Source organism: Apostichopus japonicus, chromosome 6 (genome assembly GCF_037975245.1).
Source record: "Apostichopus japonicus isolate 1M-3 chromosome 6, ASM3797524v1, whole genome shotgun sequence".
NCBI classification, from domain to species: Eukaryota; Metazoa; Echinodermata; class Holothuroidea; order Aspidochirotida; family Stichopodidae; genus Apostichopus; species Apostichopus japonicus.
Window position 1 is genome coordinate 16,747,860 of NC_092566.1, and position 22,141 is coordinate 16,770,000.

At 36.9% G+C, this 22,141-nt stretch overlaps 1 protein-coding gene and 1 long non-coding RNA gene across 6 annotated transcripts; both read right to left on the bottom strand.

Moving 5' to 3' along the window:
• Positions 1 to 208: 208 nt before the first annotated feature.
• LOC139969126 (ornithine decarboxylase-like) lies at positions 209 to 14,995 on the bottom strand. Of its 3 annotated transcripts, XM_071973940.1 has the most exons (10): positions 14,558 to 14,995; positions 12,876 to 12,985; positions 11,556 to 11,729; positions 5,607 to 5,779; positions 4,903 to 5,043; positions 4,332 to 4,506; positions 3,146 to 3,415; positions 2,690 to 2,825; positions 2,203 to 2,290; positions 209 to 1,911 (listed from the first exon to the last, which is right to left on the bottom strand). In XM_071973940.1, the coding sequence occupies exons 1-10, from the start codon at positions 14,583 to 14,585 to the stop codon at positions 1,851 to 1,853; spliced, it is 1,356 nt and encodes a 451-aa protein (XP_071830041.1). In that variant the 5' UTR covers positions 14,586 to 14,995; the 3' UTR covers positions 209 to 1,850. The 3 variants fall into 3 exon arrangements, with proteins under 3 accessions (XP_071830041.1, XP_071830040.1, XP_071830042.1); XM_071973939.1 differs by lacking the exon at positions 12,876 to 12,985 and having other exon boundaries at positions 210 to 1,911; positions 14,558 to 14,992; XM_071973941.1 differs by lacking the exons at positions 3,146 to 3,415; positions 12,876 to 12,985 and having other exon boundaries at positions 210 to 1,911; positions 14,558 to 14,991.
• Positions 6,693 to 11,052, bottom strand: LOC139969127 (uncharacterized). 3 transcript variants are annotated; one of them, XR_011793656.1, is made up of 3 exons: positions 10,613 to 11,052; positions 8,948 to 9,162; positions 6,693 to 7,481 (listed from the first exon to the last, which is right to left on the bottom strand). It is a non-coding gene; the product is annotated as an uncharacterized lncRNA (long non-coding RNA). The 3 variants fall into 3 exon arrangements; XR_011793655.1 differs by having other exon boundaries at positions 8,948 to 9,159; positions 9,961 to 11,052; XR_011793654.1 differs by having other exon boundaries at positions 9,961 to 11,052.
• Positions 14,996 to 22,141: the final 7,146 nt, after the last annotated feature.

Here is a 22,141-nt window from a genome sequence, read left to right on the forward strand (position 1 = left end):
ATCAGTAGTCACGCTGGCCGATATGAAAATACTCACCTTCATTCCAGTGTATGTACGTAATGCTATAATTGCGTGTCTTTCAACCGAAATCGGGGGAAAGTTATTCTAGCATGAGTTCATCCAACCGTTGTCTGGAGGATAAGGACATAAAGATAAATATAGAAAAAGAAAGAAAGCCTAGCAGTCTGTTGTTTGATTTTAATTAAACTCAAGTTTGTTCTGTTACTATGCAAACTGTACTATAGTTGTGGTATTAACGATTAACGAGTAAAAACTCCGACTGAAAGTGTACCGCTAAAAATATTGATAAATCAGTCATGAATTACATCAGTATTTTTAATTGGCATTGCTGATGAATTCTTGTAAATTACTTATTACATAATATAGTCATTATATCACCTTCCAATTATCTCAACTAAAGCGATGACAATATCTATATTTGATTTCTAATTTATTTCCATTCTGCTTGAGGACCGGGGCAGGATATTTTAAAAAGACACGACCAAATACCCGGTCCTCAGATTTTCTTTGGCTCATAGACATCGTTATGCTGCCATCTTTCTTCTCTCAAAGTTTGAAGGTAATCATCTCGTTGCACATAGTATGCATATGTGTGTCCAGGCGCGTAGCCAAGGGGGGGGGGAAGGGGGCAGCCATATTTTTTAATTTTATTTTTAATGTTTTTATGATATCGCTAGTAATTTCAAAAGAAAAAAATGCTAAGATGCAACTTACAAGGCCTGGGAAGTGCCATTTCCAGCGATCTGGGAGGCATTTTCAGCCAAAATTTTCTTTTAGGCTTCGCGCAAACTCATGGTGGCGCTACGCTTAGATAGTTTGCAATGCAGAATCTAAGGCTTGGATAGTTTGCCTACATTTTCGCCCCTCCCTTGGCAAATTCCTGGCTACGCGCCTGTGTGTGTTTTTACAACATGGTAAAATTGAAAACACACATTGACTTTGACAAGCAACTTGAATGAATGCTGCCCTGTGTCCCCAAATTAAAACACACCTCTCATAACACAGATATATCAAAGTCAATAACCTACAACATGGAGACCAGAGAAATACTCAGGATTAACATTGTATTAAAAAACAGGAACCAGCAAGTAATGATCATTAAATATTTAGAGAAGAACAAGTAATGATCATTAAATATTGAGAGAAGATAACGACAATTAATTAAGGCATCATCAATATGCTAACATCTGTCAAATCAGACTTCTTTAAAACTATGAAATGACTACGGTAAATTGACATTTAGGCCTACCAGGGAAAGTAACTTGAAATACCAATATGACAAAAAAAAACTTCTAAATGGAGACCGGATATATACAAACAGCATTAATTAAATAAGGGTAATGAACTGCCGAGCAGGTTAAGACGAATATGGTATTATATAAAAATGGTGAGTTTTATTCCAACAAATATTTTTTATTTGCATTTAATTATGTGAAATGGTTTGGCTTCTTCTCCACTTTATTTTCTATAGGTACATAATAGTATCTAAATTAAAAGCGAATGTGACGGTAGGTTTCCCAATGCTTGGGTTTAGAGAGAGAAAGCCTTAGGAATAATGGTATATTATGAATTGATAAGAATATAATTTTTCAATCAATGTTCGCATGGGATAACGTTTATTAATCTACAGATATCTGTTTTATGTGTTGATTATCCACTTCACTACTATAGAATTAGCGTTACAATGAACTATCAAATGAACTGTCAAAGGTGTGTCATCACGTGACATATAACATAAACCTTAAATTCATTCTTTCCTTTTTTCTTCAATTAACATTATAATACGCATATTCATAGTCACTAATTACGTCATGTCTTAATCATGAGATTTATACACAAAAATTGATTTCTCCAAAAGCTCCACCAGACACCAGTTCATCTAATCGCTCCCTATGCAGAGATACAAAAAGAAAATATATAGAGAGTTGTCAGAAATTTATTGAGATATAACTTTTGAGAATGACAGTATTGGACAATCGAGTTAGGCCCCTAGTGACCCCTATAGTACCAGATACATTTGTTGTCATTATTACGAAATTATTTCAAAGTTAACTGAAATATATGCAAACAAATACGATCTGAAATTTGTATATATGAAGGCATGGTATGGTAAAAACTGTGAAATTAATTTGGATTGTAAATTAGTTTATATATTGTAAGACTGACTTGAATATGACTTACTTCATAGATTCAGACATATAATGGTGAACAGTTGGCAATTGGAATCCGTTGAAATTGGACCCTACAACAGCAGAGTACGCACCCATATCTGGACAAGGGAAACAAAATTCGGGCATAAAACCAAGAAGAAGATACCCTGGCGCAATGTAAATGAAGTTAAACGCATAACCGGAACAGAACGCGCACTTTGTCTGGACAAGATGAAAACTCATTCGAATGGTATATAAGATTGCGAAGTTTAGTAGTTCATATACAGAGTCCCGAAGTGAACACAAAATAATCGTTGTACAATGGTGAATCCAAATGAAATTTTCGGTGCAAACGTTTTAAAAGTGGGGAGGGGAGGGAGGGGAGGGAGGGGCAGGGATAGGGTTGCATGTACGTCGTAATAATGCAAGCCCCAGACCAAAGCCATATAAATCCTAGCGTGAGACTCAGTGCCAAATGAATACGATTGCGAACAAGACTTCGGCTTTTTTGGTCTAACCTGTGAAGTACAACCATTCCCCAGCACTCATTTCAGGAAGTTCACCATTCTCTAAGACAAGATCGTCTCTGGCACACGTCTGACCCCAAACTCTGCAGCTCTTCAAAGGAGAGTCAGTGTATTTCTGGTCGACAGGCTGTTAAAGTATAAAACCAGAAATTCACATTTTGTGTCTTGATCAACTAAAAAGGGTAGTGAAAGAGAAAATCACGGTGGATAAGTTCATTTTAAACATCTTAGGCCTATTATTCGATTATCGGACATCCCATTATTCGATTATCGGTATTTTATAATTATCAGTTACCTATAGATTCATTCTTTACTAGCATTGCATACAAATCACCACAAGGACAACTATGGTACTCTATAGCTCAGTGTAGAGAAGATACCGGAACCGATGATTCTTTAACCTAACATCACTTCCGGTACACACATGAGTTTTGGAAAAGAATTTACCTTGACGACAGGTTTTACATATGGCAGCGCCAGATATACCACAAATGATTGAAACTTCCCATCGTTAATGAAATACTCGATTTCAGGTTCGTCTTTTTCCGGTGATTCTGTCGGTTCCGAATCTTCCTGGTTCCTGGTTCGTTTACCAATAATGTTGACAACCAAAGCGGCTGACGGCATCGAAAAATGAGTTCCTGGTTCCGCGAATACTAATACATTATTTTCATCGCCAAATTCTTCTTTGAGACTCTTAGCAATGGTTCCGGCTACCTGTGAACGGTTTAATCATTTCATGTTAGACTTTTACACAAGGGGTTCTCAATATGCGACCCGCGGGCCAAATCCCGCCGGCGAAAAATTACAATTCGGCCCGCGCCAAATAAGAACATCGGGCCCACACATAATGTACTAATCGGGTAGGCCTAAGCAGGTCCTCTATGTATCACTTGACTTGAGCACTCTACCAGCCTATGCACATATTGCTCAAACTAGGCAGGCATAGAGTGAGCTTTTTGAGGGTTTCGTGCAGGCTCTGTGCTCCAACCAAAGTTTCTCTATGAATATTCATGTTAACGCTTCTCTCTAGATTGTTTCATGCCTTATAGGGTCATATATGATCATATATGGACGAAATTATTCATGAGATTTATACACGTCACATCATAATATACATAAATATGTAAAATGTTCATCACTTGATGATATGAATAATTGGTAGTATATATATATATATATATATATATTTGTAATTGTTTGTATTTCTCTGTTAAGCTCGGGAAAGCATAGTGGCACGCATATATACGTGCAGATATCGAGCAAAAGAAAAACAGTAAACAAAATTGATATGGTAATTTGTAAGCCAAACAATGTCATATACCCTCACAGACAAACCTCTACGATATGTATGGTCATATGTTCACCAACCACCACCCCCTCCCCTTCACCCCACTCTTCCCAACCCACCCTGTGGCTACGACACCGCCCGAGAAACAGGGTGTAAAAGGAAATGCACTGACTACTTCATGCAGGTACGTATATACTTCATTTGCTTACGTTTGAATAATATTACCTCATGTAAGACCGTATGATTATATGTATATATTTAGGTGTTAGATGTTTCACTCGGTCCCGTCTGAACCAAACAATTACGTACTTATCGGTACTCTGACTAGTTGCCAAAACTAACTTTGTCGAATCCCAAGGAGCAGAAATTAGTCGTAGTTGCAGCAGGAAAGCCTCCACCAAGATCAAGGACTTTCATTTCAAAGCCAAGGTCACGTGCCTCTGAGAAAACAAGTTTAGCGTGTTTCAGAGCGCGGCTATATATATCGGGAGTTTCTATGGCAAGACCGACATGGAAGCTACCGGGAAAGGAAAATACTTCAGATTAGTGAATTAAATCAGTGCTGTCATTGCGATTGCTCATTAATATAGCAAAATATCGCATTTTCACTCAAAATAGGAATTGCTAACGATCACACACAGACTTTGGCCTCCATTTTCTTTTCTCATGAAAAGCATGTTCCTTAACGCTTTATTGAGTAATAATATCGTTTCTTATATATTTTCTTGGTCTAGACAATTTTTTTTTTCTCACATTGGTTACAATCACATACATTTTCTCAAAATAAATGGCCAACTAATTTCTTGATGGAATAATAAATTCCACTAATGAAGTAAATAATTGAAATTTTTTGTCTTTTAGTTTAATATTAAATATGACTGGCATGTTAGCTATATATGTTTGACACGCTCACCTGACACCAGTCACTTTAAGGTTCAACTTTTTAGCCATTGCTAAAAGTTTGGCGCTGTCCTTCTTGAGACAACCAAAGTTTTCCGGTAAAACGTCTTTTCTCAGATTTCCAAGACCTCTTGTAGACAAACGTAACAGCAACCTATGTGGTAATGGAAGATGGAAAGAACTACAATAATTACAGATGGCCCTGCGAGCCCAAATAAATGTTCTCTCGTTTCATTCACCAGTTAAGTAAATCAGACTTTTCAGACAGTAATGCTTCCTTTTATAGGTATGGAAACCGGGGCACCTCAAACGTGGCACATAAATGCATCCACATAAATATATTGGTATTGATATTAAAGAATTAAGTTGATGTAAGTTGATGTAAGTTGATATAAGTTGATGTAAGTTGATATAAGTTGATGTAAGTTGATATAAGTTCATGTAAGTTCATGTAAGTTCATGTAAGTTCATGTAAGTTCATGTAAGTTCATGTAAGTTCATGTAAGTTCATGTAAGTTCATGTAAGTTCATGTAAGTTCATGTAAGTTCATGTAAGTTCATGTAAGTTCATGTAAGTTCATGTAAGTTCATGTAAGTTCATGTAAGTTCATGTAAGTTCATGTAAGTTGATGTAAGTTGATGTAAGTTGATGTAAGTTGACGTAAGTTGATGTAAGTTGATGTTAGTTGATGTAAGTTGATGTAAGCAAGCACGTACTTCATATTCGGTGCAATTTCCTTTATTTTATGGAGTTCGTCTTCGTCATCAAACACAGTAAGATCCACTCCGACAGATGACGCGTACCTAAGATGAGACGGCTGCTTGCGAGGATGTGAGTAAACAATCCGAGACGGGTTTACTCCAAGCTCTAACATTTGTTGAATTTCACCCTGTGTTTGCCAAAAAATAACAAAAGAAGTAAACACTTGTTAACTTAGGTTAAATGTTGTACAAGGAGCGGGTAAGAGGGGGAGGGAGGGGGACTAGTGAGGGTGTCTAGACAACCCTTTCAACTTCACACGAAAGTCTAAACGTTATTAGGACAACCTAATTAATGACTTATTTTACAGCTTAAATATCCTTCAGAATGCATCGTTTGGGTCGGCTTCAACGAGGCCATTTCCCAAAAGGGACTACCATGACACTAACTCAGCGGAGGGCCACTATTAGTTGGCGCGTAGCGTATAAAGGAAAATTTTGCCAAAAATGCCAAACTCGTGAAAACTAAAACAAACGCACGGTAACCACATAAGCGATCGTGAATATTGTGATGAACGATTACAATAAACCTAATGTTCTTTTTGAACGCCATTCCTACAATATGTGCCTAGAATCTTGAGGCTGAACACTACTGACTAATGATATCAGAATAAATGATAGGATCATTTTGCTAAAACTAACTGAAATAGCGCACACTGTCCAGGAGTTCACATTACCGTAGGCTTTAGGAAGTGAAAATCTCACGGGGACAGCTTCCCCCTCCCCCTCCCCTCCCCGTCCCCGGCAGGCTACGGTCCTGTACTTGGCATCAGTTAACTTAATCACAACTGTGAACATATGTACATAACTACTAAACTAGAACTTGATATATTATGAGCAACATAGTTATTACAACAACATGACTAACAGCTAATTTGCTCCCAGGCTTAGCACAATATATATCAAAACTCCTATAAAATATATGATTATCTCACAAACACTTCAAAACTTTCATGAGTGGCATTGCTAACCAAACTGAATGCACAATATTATTTACATGTAGTGTTATATTGCTTGTACGTGATAATTCAATATACTCTAAAATATGAAATATAATAAACTGGAACACTGAAAACTTAAATTGGTTCACCGACTAACATAACGTTAGTCCATCTGGTGCCTCTCCCGACTAACATAGCCTTAGTCAGTTGCTATACCGACTAATTTATTCCTTAGTCAGTCGGATTTCTTAGTGGGTCATCTTAGTCCGTCAACTTAGTCGATCAACAATTTCTTAGTCGGTAAATGTATATTAGTCAGTTACATTAGTTGGTGACATTAGTCGGTCTTTACCGACTAATTTATATGAGCCACCGACTAGTTTATAGCAGGTTTTACATTAGTCAGGATGGTGCCTCTCCCGACTAACCTTTCTTAGTCGGTATCGACTGACTAGTTGCACTGACTAGAATCACTGAAAGAATTAAACCCGACTAGTTTCACTGACTAGCATCACTGAAAGAAAACAGAGCAGAAGAAACACAAATAATGTGTACGTTGGCAGTATTTATTTCTGATAAAACTTCTGATGTCTACAAAGGCTGACTTTCGACAGATACAGTAGGGAAGAAATCACTGTAAACAAAAATCTGAAAATATGATTTTATTCCAACAAAGTTAAGACAAGTTAATGGATCAAACATGAATCGCAAAAGTATAGCACTGCACAATAATGCAAAGTTGAATCTTGGGCAAGGGTTCCTCATGACTTTCGTTTTAAAGTGGTACCCCAAATCGACACCAGTTAAGTCTTCACGAACAAAGAGTGTTTCTCCTAACTACAAATGGCCTCCCACTTGTCTTCAGGAAGCCAAAATCTGCACCATAATTGACCTGTGAACAGAAAATATGATATACGTGTAAGCACAGATACAGATATAGCACATGATAACTCACATTATCATAAACATACATTTACATTAAAATTTTATAACATATTGGGAAGTATACATTTAAATCTAGGTCCCTCAAATTATAAGCCAGGAATAGCAGCTTTACCAAATAATTATTAGCTTTGCACAGCATAACACCAAGTTATTTTTCAAAGCTTAATAATTATGTTAATCATGTTAATAATGATCCCAATAGACCGGGAGCCCAGAGGGTTTGGTTAGCTGGGAAGGTAACCAATTGCCTTGTACATCACAATGTTCACAGTGCATTCCTGTATATGAAACCAGACGACTTGCAAACCGACTGTGGTGGGTGTGGCTGGGAGAGCAATTTTAAAGTCACCTGATAGCTAACCTAGATCAGTTTTCATGGTAACACATCAAAGTAAGTACAATGTGTCAGGTATGGCCCCAAGAGCAACAAATGGCCATTGCCAGTAATTATTGGTGGTGGGGTACCCCTGCCAGTGATCTATAATTGACCCCTCAAGGCTGACCTAGGTCAGCTCATGAGGAAACCACTTGAAACCTACTGGAAAATGTTGGTTAGGACTTCAGATACAACTGATGGGCATTGCCAGTAATTTTTATTGGTGGGGTAGCCCTGCCAGTAGACCCCCAAAATGCCCATCCCCCATTGACCTAGATGAGCTCATGATGTAACCAGTTGAAAACTACTGGAAAATGGTATCACTTCATATGTAAGGGATGGGCATTTCCAGTATTTTATATTAGTGGGGTACCCCTGCCAGTAGACCCCCAAAATGCCCCCCCCCCCTCATTGATCTAGGTCAGCTCATGATTTAACCAGTTGAAAACTACTGGAAAATGATTGACAGGATTCTATATGTAAGGGATGGGCGGACTCTGGCAGTGGTGGCCCACCAATATAAAATACTGGAAATGCCCATCCTTACATATGAAGTGATACCTATCATTTTCCTGTAGGTTTCAACTGGTCAAATCATGAGCTCACCTAGGTCAATGAGGGGATGGGCATATTGGGGGTCTACTGGCAGGGGTACCCCACCAATAAAAATTACTGGCAATCTGGGGCCATACCTGACACATTGTTCTTACTTTGATGTGGTTACCATGAAAACTGATCTAGGTTAGCTGTTAGGTGACTTTAAAATTGCTCTCCCAGCCACATCCACCACAGTCGGTTTGCCAGTCGTCAGGTTTCATATACAGGAATGCATTGTGAACATTGTGATGTACCAGGCAATTGGTTACCTTCCCAGCTAACCAAACCCTCTGGACTCCCGCTCTACAGATCAGTGAAAATTTGACCAAACTTATGAAGCTTGCACGTAAATGATATACTAGACCTGTTTTTTTTTAAAAACAGGTTATGAAAAGTATCTTTAATATCATTAAACAGTTGGGTACAATAGTTAAACTCACTCTTCCATCTTTTTTCTCTATGGTACTTGTTCCTTTGCTTTTTGGACTCTTGGATAAACTCTTTTGTTCTGCGAAGGGTACCAATATATCATCTTAAAACATGTCTTTAAGCCATATATAACACAGTTCTCCTCTTCTGTTGTTGCCTCCACACTGGTGTCGTACATCACAGGAAACCTCACCCTTGACTTAGATATTTGGCTTTTCAATTCCTGCTGGAAAAACGAAACAGCAAAGTATTCATCATTTGAAAAAATAAATAAATAAAGTTGTCACCACAAAGTTATGTGAGATTTGCTTCCACTATAGTCTCAAAAAACAATCCCAAAGTTTGAAGCAGACTGTATAAAGCTGAAAATTTGAACGAGAGTGTCATCACCATTGCAACCAGAATCAAATGCCCAGAATACAGAGATAATAAAACATGGGCTAAATCTTTGTTTGTTTTTATGATCTTTAAAAATATAAAATTTTAGAAACAGAAATGCACTGAGCCAACTTATTTATAGGCCTAATCGTTTTTAGTTGTTATTTTGCTTGCTCACATAACAAGCCTGTTTAGACCTAGGCTAGAGGAGAATCAATACTTTGTTACACTAAGTTTGTCTTTCGGTCGTTTTGATTTAGTCTTACTAGTAGTACTAAAGTATATAATGGACCGGCGAAGACTAGAGAATACCCAGAGTTTTAGCAACTGCGTTAAACTGTATCATCTGATCTATTATTTACGTCAATGAGTTTCATTCAATCTAGGATCAAAAAGAGAAAACTAATTAATCTTAACCTTTAAACTTTGCTACTAAACAGATATGCTTGAATTACAAATAAATGTCAAAAAACATAATCTACGAATCGATGCATATACATATACATAAACAGAATAATTTGAATTCGCGCAAGTGAACCCTGCACTACATTGGACAGAAAAAAAACGTGCAATTATAGACCAAACTAAACATACTAAATTTTCCGTTACTTCTACATAAAATATCAATACAAATACAACAACTTACTCTTTTGGCAGTATACTAAAAGCACATGTTATAATAACTTCAGACTATCAAGCTTTCCTGAGAAAAAACGGTTAATACTTCTTACAGTAAACAAGTCGACCGTGAAGGAATGTCGCAATTGTTTCATGAGCGTGACCGGAAATTAAATACTAAAAAATGATAAATGAAAAGGTTAAATAGAACTGAAGCGTGCATCCTGACTGCTCGCAACATATAATACCGTTGACTAGCCAACATAATTTGTTCAGCCTACTGTGACTGTACGTTTGAAGGTCTAGCCTTGCTTATTCAATATCACAAAGCCTACCCATTTAGATTCACATGGGATATTACAGGAAATCTTTACCAAATGAGTGTAGACTTCAAATAAACTATTGAGACTTATAGTTCCAGCATTTGTTTGGGAATAAATTAGAAGATTATGTGCCACTGTTCAGTCTAGCCCAATACACACATAACACATTTTTAATTGGTGTTTAGAATGCACACTTTAGTGTTGAGAATGCACTGCAGTACCCAGTAGAAGCCTATAGGCTACTCACTGTCATTGCACTTGTGTATTGCGAAAAGCCAGCGTGACAACGGTAGCGTTACACTAACCATAATACATGAGTACTAGTGCCAGTGGCCTAACAATTAACTTTAATTTTACCTTCAAGTTAAAGGAATAACAGGTAGGCCGATGATGGCAGTTAATACCTCCATTCTTCTAAAGACCTTCTTGGGTGATTTACGGTTGAAAGTTGCTTAGAGTGATCGTATGAAACTATGCCAAGTCCAGCAAGCTGCCGTTGCCTCTCGGTTTCCAAATTGAAGTGAATCGAATTGGGTTAAAATACATTAGTCCGTCGACCGACCGACTAAGCTACGATTATGGCGTAAATCGGGTGTCCGTATCGTTCTTAGTCCATGGGTTAAAATACCTTAGTCCGTCGCCATCGACTAAGCTGCGATTATATTTTCCTTAGTCAGTGTAAACTGACTAAGAAGCAGCGATGAAACGAAGATTTTTGCTAGTTCGTGTGCATTGACTAACGTTACAAACTAATTTAACGTTAGTCCGTGGCAATATTGACTAGTTTATTTTTTCAGTGAAGGGCCATTAGCGAATGCTGCGGGCTTTCATTATCTGCTGGCTAATCACATAGCCTCAGCGGTGAATCATTCATTACACCATATATAAATGAAATCCTTAATTCTTGTTTTAGCCCAATAAATTTTATTTTTCATAGGGCGTTGAGCAGAATGATAAGAACACATTAGTAACTACTAATCTCATAGCACAATGTTTGAGCTCCTTTTATGAGATGGACAAGTCTGTATGAGCATGATAAGCCCAGCGCCTATGCGCGAATCAGTCACCAAACCTGGGGTGTGTGTGTGTGGGGGGGGGGGATTTGATATTGTATCCCTCACCTCACGTCTCCCAACAGAAAGTGGGGAGACGTGTCTCCGCAACCCCGCCCCCTCCATAACTGATGGCCCTGCCTTGAAAAATGACAAAGAATAACATACGTGAAGGAAAATGTGCTGGATATTCATGCAATATATATACGTCAATACGATATTGTCCAATCATGGATTTTGTTACTAACCTTGCTCGCGCAATCAAAACCGAAGTTCATTTTTGACATGAGGTTAATTAAAGCAGGGTCCCTGTTTGCTTTGACGGCATAACATGGATGGACTCCGGGTAACAGCTGTTTCCACTCATCGACCGTTCTAACAAGGTATCCCAAATCCATCACATAAAACGCATCCTTAGAACTCTGAACGTAGATACAAAACAATTGTAACATGATTAGCATAAAGGAACTTAATTTATGTAAATCGGTAGTTGCACTCATGCTGACGTTGAATATAAAAATATATGCATATTCAAATCATAAAGCGAGAGATCTGACAAAAATATAAAATATTTGTCGTAAGAAGAATGGTGCTTCATTTCCATCAACCCTTATTCTCACTTGCCCCACTGTTTAGTGGCGTAACTAGCGGTGGGGGGGGTCAGGAGGGCGGCATTCCACACCCCGCTTGCCCTCCCTCAAATGACATTGGTGGGCAAAAACTATATTGGACAAATATTACAAAATGCATTTAAAGGCTCAGTTAAACCAGTTCGCGGTTGACGTTAATCCGTTATTGACGGGAAGTCTCAAATTAATACAAGTCAATCGCGTCGCAAGTTAAATATTATCCTATTATCTTGCTCTCAGTCATCGCTACCAGCCCCACCCCCCCCCCCACACCCCCTCCCCAGGCGCGGCGGAACGAGAAAATTATTGGGGGGCTAATATGTGGAGACTATCTAAGCGGAGCGCCACCATCGGTTGGCGCGGAGCGTACAAGCAAATTTTGGGTTTTTTAAACCCCACAGATGGCCGGAAGCGGCACTTCCCGAGTGTTTTATGCTGCAAATACCTAGCCCTAAAACATGGGTCTCAATGTTTTTACAGATTTTCACGTGCAATCTGAGAAATTGCAGGCTTGAGACTCTCAAGCCTGCAGATTGCACGTAAAAATCTGTGAAAACATTGTAATTTGTATATTCGATGGTGTTTTAAGAGAGAAGCTATTACTCGACGTGTACTCGCAAAGACGTTTTTGAGTGTAGTAAATTACTACTTGCAATTAAATGCAATAATTACAAGGGCGTCGGAAGCTATTTTCGATTGGTACGGCGGTTCAGAGTGTGGCCAACTATCATAATTATCGGGGGGACGTTTGGTAGGTCAAACTAAGCTACGCGCCACCATGATTGGCGCGTAGCGTAATGGAGAAGATTTTGAAAATACGCCTCCCAGATTGCAGGAAATGGCACTTCCCGAGCTTGAAAACAAAACCCCTACCATGCTAGAGTAGTCAAATTTAGCCTACTTGCCGTCATCATTATTGAAAATTATTGAAACATATACCTCCGAGATTTTTTGTTTTCCATTTTTTAGTCCTACTTTCTTTTCTTTTCTTTTTTGCGTCGTGAATATTGGTCCGTTCGCCGGACCTGCCCGTACCGGCTCCGAAGCCCCTGAATTAAATAAATGTCATAAGATAAAACAGAAAGCATTTCTTAATGTCAACAAATGGGTAATTCCAAAACCATGTACAGTTGCCAACAAATTTCTATCACCTAGCACTGTCATCATGTCATGAATGCATGTACCCTATACAGCACAGGTGAAATGCTAATATTGTGTTTTTGTTCGTTTAATAATTGATTGCGTTTAAACATAAAGTCATGTTCCACGCCTTGCGTGTACTCGTAGTGTAAACGCAAATGTTGATGAGTGTAGCGTTTAGCTTATTACCCTCTTATTTAAAACACTAATTTTCGATTAGGCATGATACAGACAATCAATTATCATATTTAATTATTACACCCATATAGTATACGTGTGCATCGGACAGATCGACAAGTATGCATTAAAAAATGGGCAGATGCACGTTCGGAGCCTTGGTAAATATTGGGGGGGCTTATCATGCATTTGCCCCCTCAACTTTTTCATTGGGGGCTGAGCCCCCCCCCCCCCAAGCCCCCCCCCCCCGGTTCCGACGCCACTGCCCCTCCCCATCCCATACTCTCCCGTTGCCACACACGCTACCCAACGCTAGCCTACTATTATGGACTACGATCATGGACTATATGGCGCTGGACTGTCAGTTTTGTAGTGTAGTTTAGCAGCTGAATTAAGCCTGAGTCGACGAAGCTTCATATACAAATTTATTTAAATCATAATTATAATAAATCATAAGACAATGAGATAACTTAAACTGTACTGTTGAAAGAATAGTCCAGACTAAAATGAGAACTTCAACAACAACAAAATTAATAGGACGAAAAATTAACCCAAATGTCAAAATCCCTTCGCTATAGCATTTTTGACTTTATACAAAATTCGAAATGTGATTATAATGCAAAAGTGAACCATCCAATTATAAAGGTACGTTCATGTACTGTCAGCAATACGAGAACAGCACACAGAGTTATCAGCTAGAGTATAGTAATTTCTCTACAATATATCAAGTTCAAATATTTAGTTGGACTATCCCTTCAACAACTTAGCGGGTGGAACTCAGGAATAAACTGTTCAATTCATACCAGTACCGTTACCATGGTTTTAAGTGCTTGGGAATGGTGCCTACTGAAAAAGGACCCAGAATGACCGAACTGGTCGCGAGAGAACCTTACCCAATGGTAACACTATAATAATAATAATAATATAATAATAATAATCAGCAGTTATTTTTACGACGCTTAAGCGACCACAAATGTGGGAAAAGCCCGCAAGGGCTTATGGATTACAACTTACACGTCGGTTGGCTTCCAATTCAACATTTTAACTCAAATTTGGATTTTTTTTTCAATTTAGAAAGTCATTTCAGATGGAAAAATCGTAAATTGCTTTTGCATGGATGAAAAACCCACCTTACTATGGCCCGACCGGGAACCGAACCCCGAACCTCCCGATTGCTAAGCCTCATTGCTTACAATGCCACCGCCTTTATCCACTCGGCCACAGCACCGGTTGACATAAATGTTAACACATCTGTTATGTGTTAACATAACTGTAAACACATCCAACCAAAATGTTGTACTCACCTTGTAAAGAGACGTCTCTTTGGTACATCTTCGGATGACGTCAATCATTGCGTCATCGTCTTTATAAACTGAAAAATGTCGGTCCATGATGTGACGATGTTGAGCGTACAAGTTTAGATGAACTTCTATGGATACACATAAACATATATAACTTGGAAAACAATATCGCATATGTATTAGTGTACATCCGAAATGTACGGTGGCTTAATAGGGACATATAGGACAGAAAAACAATGATATAAAAAGTCAAAATGTTGACTTTTTAAGTCAAAACTTTGACTTATGAGGTCAGGTTGTTTCACGTGATGTATCTTGTCAGTCATCATCGAGATCAGTATTTGGAATATTTTAATGAGCTAACTCGATGATATATCGATTTAAATCCTGATATAATAATATATAAATATCCTTATATGTAGCAATTTCAATTTAACAGAGCTACCTACAGGGGAAAGCCTTTTATTTGATCAAAATATCGCTGATTTTGTTCAGAATGTCATAATATTATTAAAACATCATCAAAATGTTTTGATTAAGACTTAAAACAATTTAATAATGGCATTAAAATGTTTTCACCAAAATTTTGTCCAGTGTACTAAAACTGTTATTAAAATAACATTACCAAACGTTTTAAAGAATCTTGTATAATACAGAATTATAACATATTGAAAACATCGTCAAAATGTCTTCTTAAAACTAAAAACATTTTGATGATCTTATTAAAATATTTTCGGCAAAACTTTATGCTGGAGGTTGTAAAAATATTACTAAAAACAAGATATATCATTTGTAGAAAGTACTACATGAAGAGTAACCTGTTTTTTTTTGTTTTTTTTGGGGGGGGGGTGTAACTTCATCACATTACCAGTACCCTATTAAAAATCCTAACAGGCAAATTCAGCCCATGATGAAGTAACAAATTTTTTAAAATATCACTATAACAAATATGTTACGAGCACAAACGCTATAGTGATGCTAGTAAAATGCTTTTGACAAAACTTTTTTATTTGATGTTATTAAAATGTTGTTACACAAAGAAGGTACATTTTGTCGAGAAAAACTCTAAAATTAAAAAATTAAAAAAGTATAAGATGTAGTGTTGGCCAATCAAATAACTTAAATAAGTGAATTCCACCTGAAGTCTGAAACGGCAAGTGAAGCACAGAGCAAACTATTAACCTCTTTAAAATATCACCATAACGTACATGTGACGACTAAAAACGTTTCAGCGATGTTAGTAAAATGTTTTGGACAAAACGTTTTTTTTTTTTATGTTATTAAAATGTTGTTACACAAAGAAGGTACATTTTTTTGGAGAAAATTACCAAATTCAGATATAGCATTATGTATATATAGTCATTTTGAAATGTAATCTAATACATTTTGGTATTTTTTGTGAGCAAAAATGTGCAATTTTAAGTGAGAAGTTGCTTCTTAACTATTGCTTCAGGATACTTGATTCTTTAAGAGGTTATTTTGTCCAGTGCAAACAATACAAAATAAAGATTACAATGCTTCCTGTAAAAAAAATGTTTGCAAGTTATGCAGCTCTATAGTTGCTATTTTGTTCTGTGATTAAGCATAAGGAAGGGTTTTTTTTATGCCATTTTTTTTTTAAAACATAACCATGTGAGACCTGTGAGGTTTTATATTATAAACATACAGTTTATATAACTAACCATATTTCAGGTTTTTAGCTTTTCTCAATATTAATTAATGAGGTTGTAAAGTTGCTCTGTACAAAACGAGGTCATCTTTGACAGGAAATATCCCAAAAGCGTCATGTTTAAAAATATCTGATTATTTGTTTCAGGAGGGTATTTTATTATATTTGTTAATTATGATCCCTGCCTTCGTTATTCCTTGAATGGTTCAATTAAATCAGTTGTAAAGTGCAGCATTTTTATGCTGGCATTTGGTCAAATTTTAGTCGTTTTACTTGATTTTGACATTCACGGCATATGCACGCGATATTAATCGTTCACTTAAATCAGTTGATTTGTGCTGTATTTTTATGCTGGCATTATGTCTAGACACTCTTTGTAATTGATTTCCGACAATCCACAGCATATACATAGCCTATAGGCTCATTATCATATACACTTTAGTTGTATACCGTACAGCAGTGTGCATTGTATGTCTGCATATAGTCTACGGCCAAATTTCTCGCTTCCGCAATTTGACAGTCATTTTGTTATTGTATATTAATTAAAAGTTTCATCATTAAATGTCTTTGTAAACAATATAGGCATACCACTTACACGCTTCCCTTACGCACAAGCCAGCGTATATTGTCAGGGTCATTATATATTTAAGTATTGCGCGTTCCTTTAGATGTATTTTAAAGCGCGGGTTATCATGGAGGACAGCAGCATGAACGCAAGTTTTACTGAGCCGACGCAAATATTTTTAAGATGTTGCGTCCCCTGGATATGAAGTGCCATATGTGACAATATTATATACCATATATATTTATTATAACGAGGAATATATGTTGGTTATGCAGTAATATATATGACTTATGTTTGTTCTTTATATATATACGTTATGCATAACCTATATATATCGCATATCATATGTATATCGCATAACATATATATATATTGTTCGTTATAACCTTTATATATTATATACTATTTTGTCATGCTCGGCGCGGTAATATATATATAGATTATAAAAGTGTGAGTGGCACGCGAGTGGGAGGAGCCGTTATGCAACATAAATTCATATATTCCTCGTTATAATCAAGATATATGGTATATAATATTGTCACATATGGCACTTCATACCTGGACGCAAGTTTTGAAATCCCAGTAACAATACTGCTTATATACCATCTACCAAATTCTAGAATTGTGATTGGTACACAATGTAAATTCAAGCTTGCATATAAGTCAAAATACTAAAAAAAATACACTGAGGTTTGCAGGGATGTCAAAGGTGAACTTTACTACCTGGATGGTGTGATGTAACATGAACATCGTTATGAATAACACTTTTGAATAAATAGCACTCTTCGTTGTGGTGTTGGGGTGGGGGGGGGGAGGGAGTTCCTTTGTATACTTTGACTCAGTATTAAGTTTTCAACAATTAATAGGGTTAGTAAAGACATATATTTCAGAGGCTGAAAATCTTCATAGCTTATAACATAAATATAACATGTTCAAACATAGAAGAACCCTGTTGATGTTGGTGGAGGTCAGAAATCATCTAGGTTCACAAAGGTCAAAGTGTGTACATCTTGTAAACACCGTATCGTAGGAAGGGTAACATTGACAAGTCTTGACAGGTCTCGTACTTGGCATATAGTGTACCATGTTGATTGGAAGGACACCCTATTGATGTTGGTGGAGGTTAAAGATCATCTAGGGTCAACAGAGATCAAATGCAATTTTTCATTGTGGATATTGGAGTTGAAAGGTAATATTAAAAGAGTTCCAAAGGTGTGAAGGACTAAAACATTGTGTTGTAAGAAATGCTAAACTTTTGACAAATTTCCCCCCAAAATAAAAAAAAAATTGACATATTTCATACATGGGGTTTCGAGCGCTCCATATTAAGAAGACCCCTTTTGTCTTTGGCATAGGTCAAAGGTCATCTGGGATCAAGAGAATATGTTTCACACTTTCACTGTTTAAGATGTATGACCAGTGCTTAAGTACTATGTCATAGTATGTAGAAAGCCTTACAAATTTGGCATGTAATGATTGAAGGCAAAACCAAATATACAATCCACATTTCACAGTGTCTTACTCTAGGATCTAGCAAATATCTTTTATGGAGGTCGCCATTTTGTATTATATACGGAAGCCTTACATGGTTAAATCAATGTATCTTCGCCTACTTGCACTAAACGAAACTGTTGTATCTGTGAATACGGTAAGATATGGTATCCTCTACCGTAGAACTGAGAGTTGTGCAATGACAGGATTGTGTATACGTTGCTTGTCTTTTCCGTATTGTATGCGTTGCTTCCTTTTTGTTGTTTTGTCACCAAGGGTAAAGGGAGGGTCTAAGGGGAGGGTAACCCTACCCTTGAAGAAAATTGGGTACAACTACAAAATGCGAAATGGTGCCCTATATTTGCAATCAGTTTTGAAACAATGTTGGAAAATGTCTCAATCAGTAGTCCCTCTGGCCATGTATGAAAGACTCACCTATATATTTATTCTATTGTATGTACGTAACGCTTTAACTGTTTGTCGTTGAACTGAAATTGGGGGAAGTTTCTTCTAGCATGAGTTCATCCAACCGTTGTCTGAAGGATAAGGGCATAAAGATAAATAAAGAAAAAGAATGGAAGATAGCCGTCTGTTTGATATTTGGTGCAGGGAGCAAAGAAGTAGTCTCACTGGCGTATACCGCTTTGTACAAGTTTTTATTCAATCTTTTATGAATGGCGCCATCATTTTGCAAACCTTTCGCGCCGTAAATCTATCCTCATGCTCAAACAAAGAACACATTACACAATTGACTAGCCAACCCTAAATCCACAAAGTCTAGTGATCTGACCTTCCCAGGGCTCGCTAAACCTGAAACCAAAGAAAATTGACAAAAAAACTGACACGGAAATAAACACACGCACGACCCATATCCCGGAAGCGATATTTTTTCCCAGCGCGGTAAAGCCATCATTTGCATACCTCGTTTCTCATTGGCTGGGTCTTGCACTTTTGATGCTGAATTGGGAAGTTCGGGAAATGGTAATATATAAACACCTGACATACGCCTCAAATACAGCTGGTTAGACACGTAGAATTGTCGAGTATACATTGATGTTTCAGTACATAGCCTACACTGCTTATAATTACTGTTAGGCCCGTAAACATAAACTCTAAAGACATGATTGAAGTTATTATAAGAAATTATCGTGGACATTCAATAAGAAAATGCACTTCTTTGGCAGAATCAACCAACAATTCTCAAAAAACTTGATCAACGTAAATACATGCATACTGGTTAGCGGTGATTGTTTTCTAGAAATCACCACTGGTCGCTCCCTTGGGACGCCAAACGCATCACCGGAACTATATTCATTCAACCTCTGTTGTGTTACTATATGCTGACTGCACTGATCTGTACAAGTCAAAACGACTGAAAGTGAACGGCTAGATAGATGGATGGATGGATGGATATATCCATCGTTGAATGTGAAAAAGGATTGAAGATAAAGAAGTGGCAAATATTGACACCAGTAGATTAAGTCAATCTTATTTTACTCAATGATATTTAGTACTTTAATTTACAAATTTTGTGCACAAAATATGATCATGAAACATCTAAACGGTAACATTCCATTCGAGTAGTATGGCAATTGACTTAAGTACAAAGTTAGTATGATATGCTGTAAACTTCTGGTCATACGTGAGGGAGTGGACATGTGTACTTTGTTTCTGATTGGATTGCATCGTATATAGTAAACTGAACTTTTTTGTTTACTGAACTTTCAAAAACTAACACTTCCGAGTCCTGGAAATATGGCTGCAAGACTTAACAAAATGCCTATTCGTGTGTGTTGTTTTTGAACTTAATGATTCGTATTCATAAGATTGCAGGGTATAAACTTACTGTTCAAACTCTACGTCTTGGTCGGATGGTTTCTCTACTTTGTCAGTATACAGTATACTTGCTGATATAACGCCAAGGTCTGTCACAACCAAGGACAAGTCGTAAAGTGTATATAGCTATAAATGCGTTTCTTTCAGACCGTTGGCTTTTAAAGTCGAATTGAGCAGATTTACACTCTGTTATATAGCCTTCATATTTTCTTACTGACTGAAGGTACAAAAGTTTGACAGTTGTGTGTTCACTGCACAATATGTGGGCAATATTAAAATCACTTTCTGGTGGATGACGTTGATTGCTTAGCAAAAACAAATTGAGAAAGGAAGTTGAGCCGAAAACCACATCCTCATAGCATTTTGTATCGAGAAAATTTGCATATTCTTCTTTTTTTATTTGCATATTGCATATATTCAAAATTTTGATGATATTTTGAATATTCATCTTGCTGCAGCATGCAGAATGGATGATGTCATCGGGAAAATTTATCTGAAAAATGTCTTGATTTTCTTTATAATTTATCAATCATTTATCAACAGAAAAAAAGGATATTTCTACAGAAAAGGATACATTCTAATGAAATTCTAAGTACAGAGAACTGTGACAGCTAAGCAAACTGCGGATAAATCAACAAAAAGATTATAATAGTTTTATATGAACCGTCAGAAGGCCTCCATACTGTGATCCAAATTCCTGTAGTTGAAGGCATAGCCAGTTATATATGTTGCATTCAATCAACTGTATCTCAAGTTAGTGGCAAGATTATTGAGGTGCGTGGTTTCGACTTGCAGTGTGGGATATTTTTTCTTTGATAGAAGAAAATCTCTTTAACTGACATATGGATATTTTGAAATGGGACAAAAATCGATGAGAACACTTTTTTGCAATAGTCAGTTTCCATGGAAAGCATGCTTTACGATGGGTCTAAGTGAACAATAAAATGTACTAAATGATCTATTCTTCTCGACTTACGGTAAACTAGTCAAAACAAAAATGTATAATATAATTATATCATATATAATATAATAGGCAAAATAATATATCAAATAAATGTTAATATATCCATATGTCGATCCATCATTCACCCATCACTTTATATACCAGTTTGTCGTTCCGTCAGCCTGTATGTCGGTCTATAAAAATTGAGGAAAGATTTATTATGCACATATGACTCATTTATCATTGATAATCTTGGATAACACTTGTCGAAAGAATCATTTGCTTTGTAAGCGTGTTTCATGCACGTGGCAATTCTCTATAAAATGCGAAGCTCATTACACTTCCAGTTTTTCCGAAGAAGGCGAACTGTTCGGTTTATCAAATTAGAGCAAAAGCATGTTAGCAAACGGCTAATCCACTGCAAAAATCCTGTGTAGGGTCGAATTGTACAAGTTAGATCCTAGCAGGATCTTCCTCAGAGGCTAACTGAAACGAAAAGAAACTAGCAACTTTCGGGCTCAAGTTATCTTAACTTTTCGTAACCGTATTTAATTCGTTGCTTTCACGTTTTCCTAGTTGATGACACTTACCACATACTTCGCTTTGGTGAAAAATCTGGAGGGATTGTATTATTTGATATCCATCTAGCCTAACGAACAAACAGTATTGTTTCAGGAAGTATAGGACTACCTGCTAATGAAAAAAGTGAACTCTTTGCATGATGTGGGCATTTTGTGCCAAAACAAACTTGTGACCGATTGTACTAACATATATTCACAAGTTTATCAACTGTCCCTAATAATTTAGATACATGACGCAGACGCTCCTATTTCTTAAAGGGATAAAAAGGCTTAAGTCTCCAAGAAACAGGAATTAAGAACATACAAACAGTTAAATTCATTTATTTTATGTATCTCATTATGAGATATAGCCTCATTCTTTTGGCCATAGAGATGTCTTTTCGTGAAGAACTTAATCTGAGTAATGAATAGAGCAAAATAAGATTCAACAAAGGAGAGGTAATATAAAAGGGTAGAGGTTTATCGAATAACTGATCAATTGCTAACAACTTTTCAAGTTAAG

What these genes read in the sequence shown, in the direction of transcription:
- LOC139969126 (XM_071973939.1), bottom strand. Translation starts at nt 14,728, where the DNA reads ATGCGATATTGTTTTCCAAGTTATATATGTTTATGTGTATCCATAGAA. An exon ending in AAGAGACGTCTCTTTACAAG is followed by an intron (nt 11,730 to 14,557) that starts GTGAGTACAACA and finishes ATCTACGTTCAG; the next exon opens with AGTTCTAAGGATGCGTTTTA. An exon ending in GAAATTGCACCGAATATGAA is followed by an intron (nt 5,044 to 5,606) that starts GTACGTGCTTGC and finishes ATTACCACATAG; the next exon opens with GTTGCTGTTACGTTTGTCTA.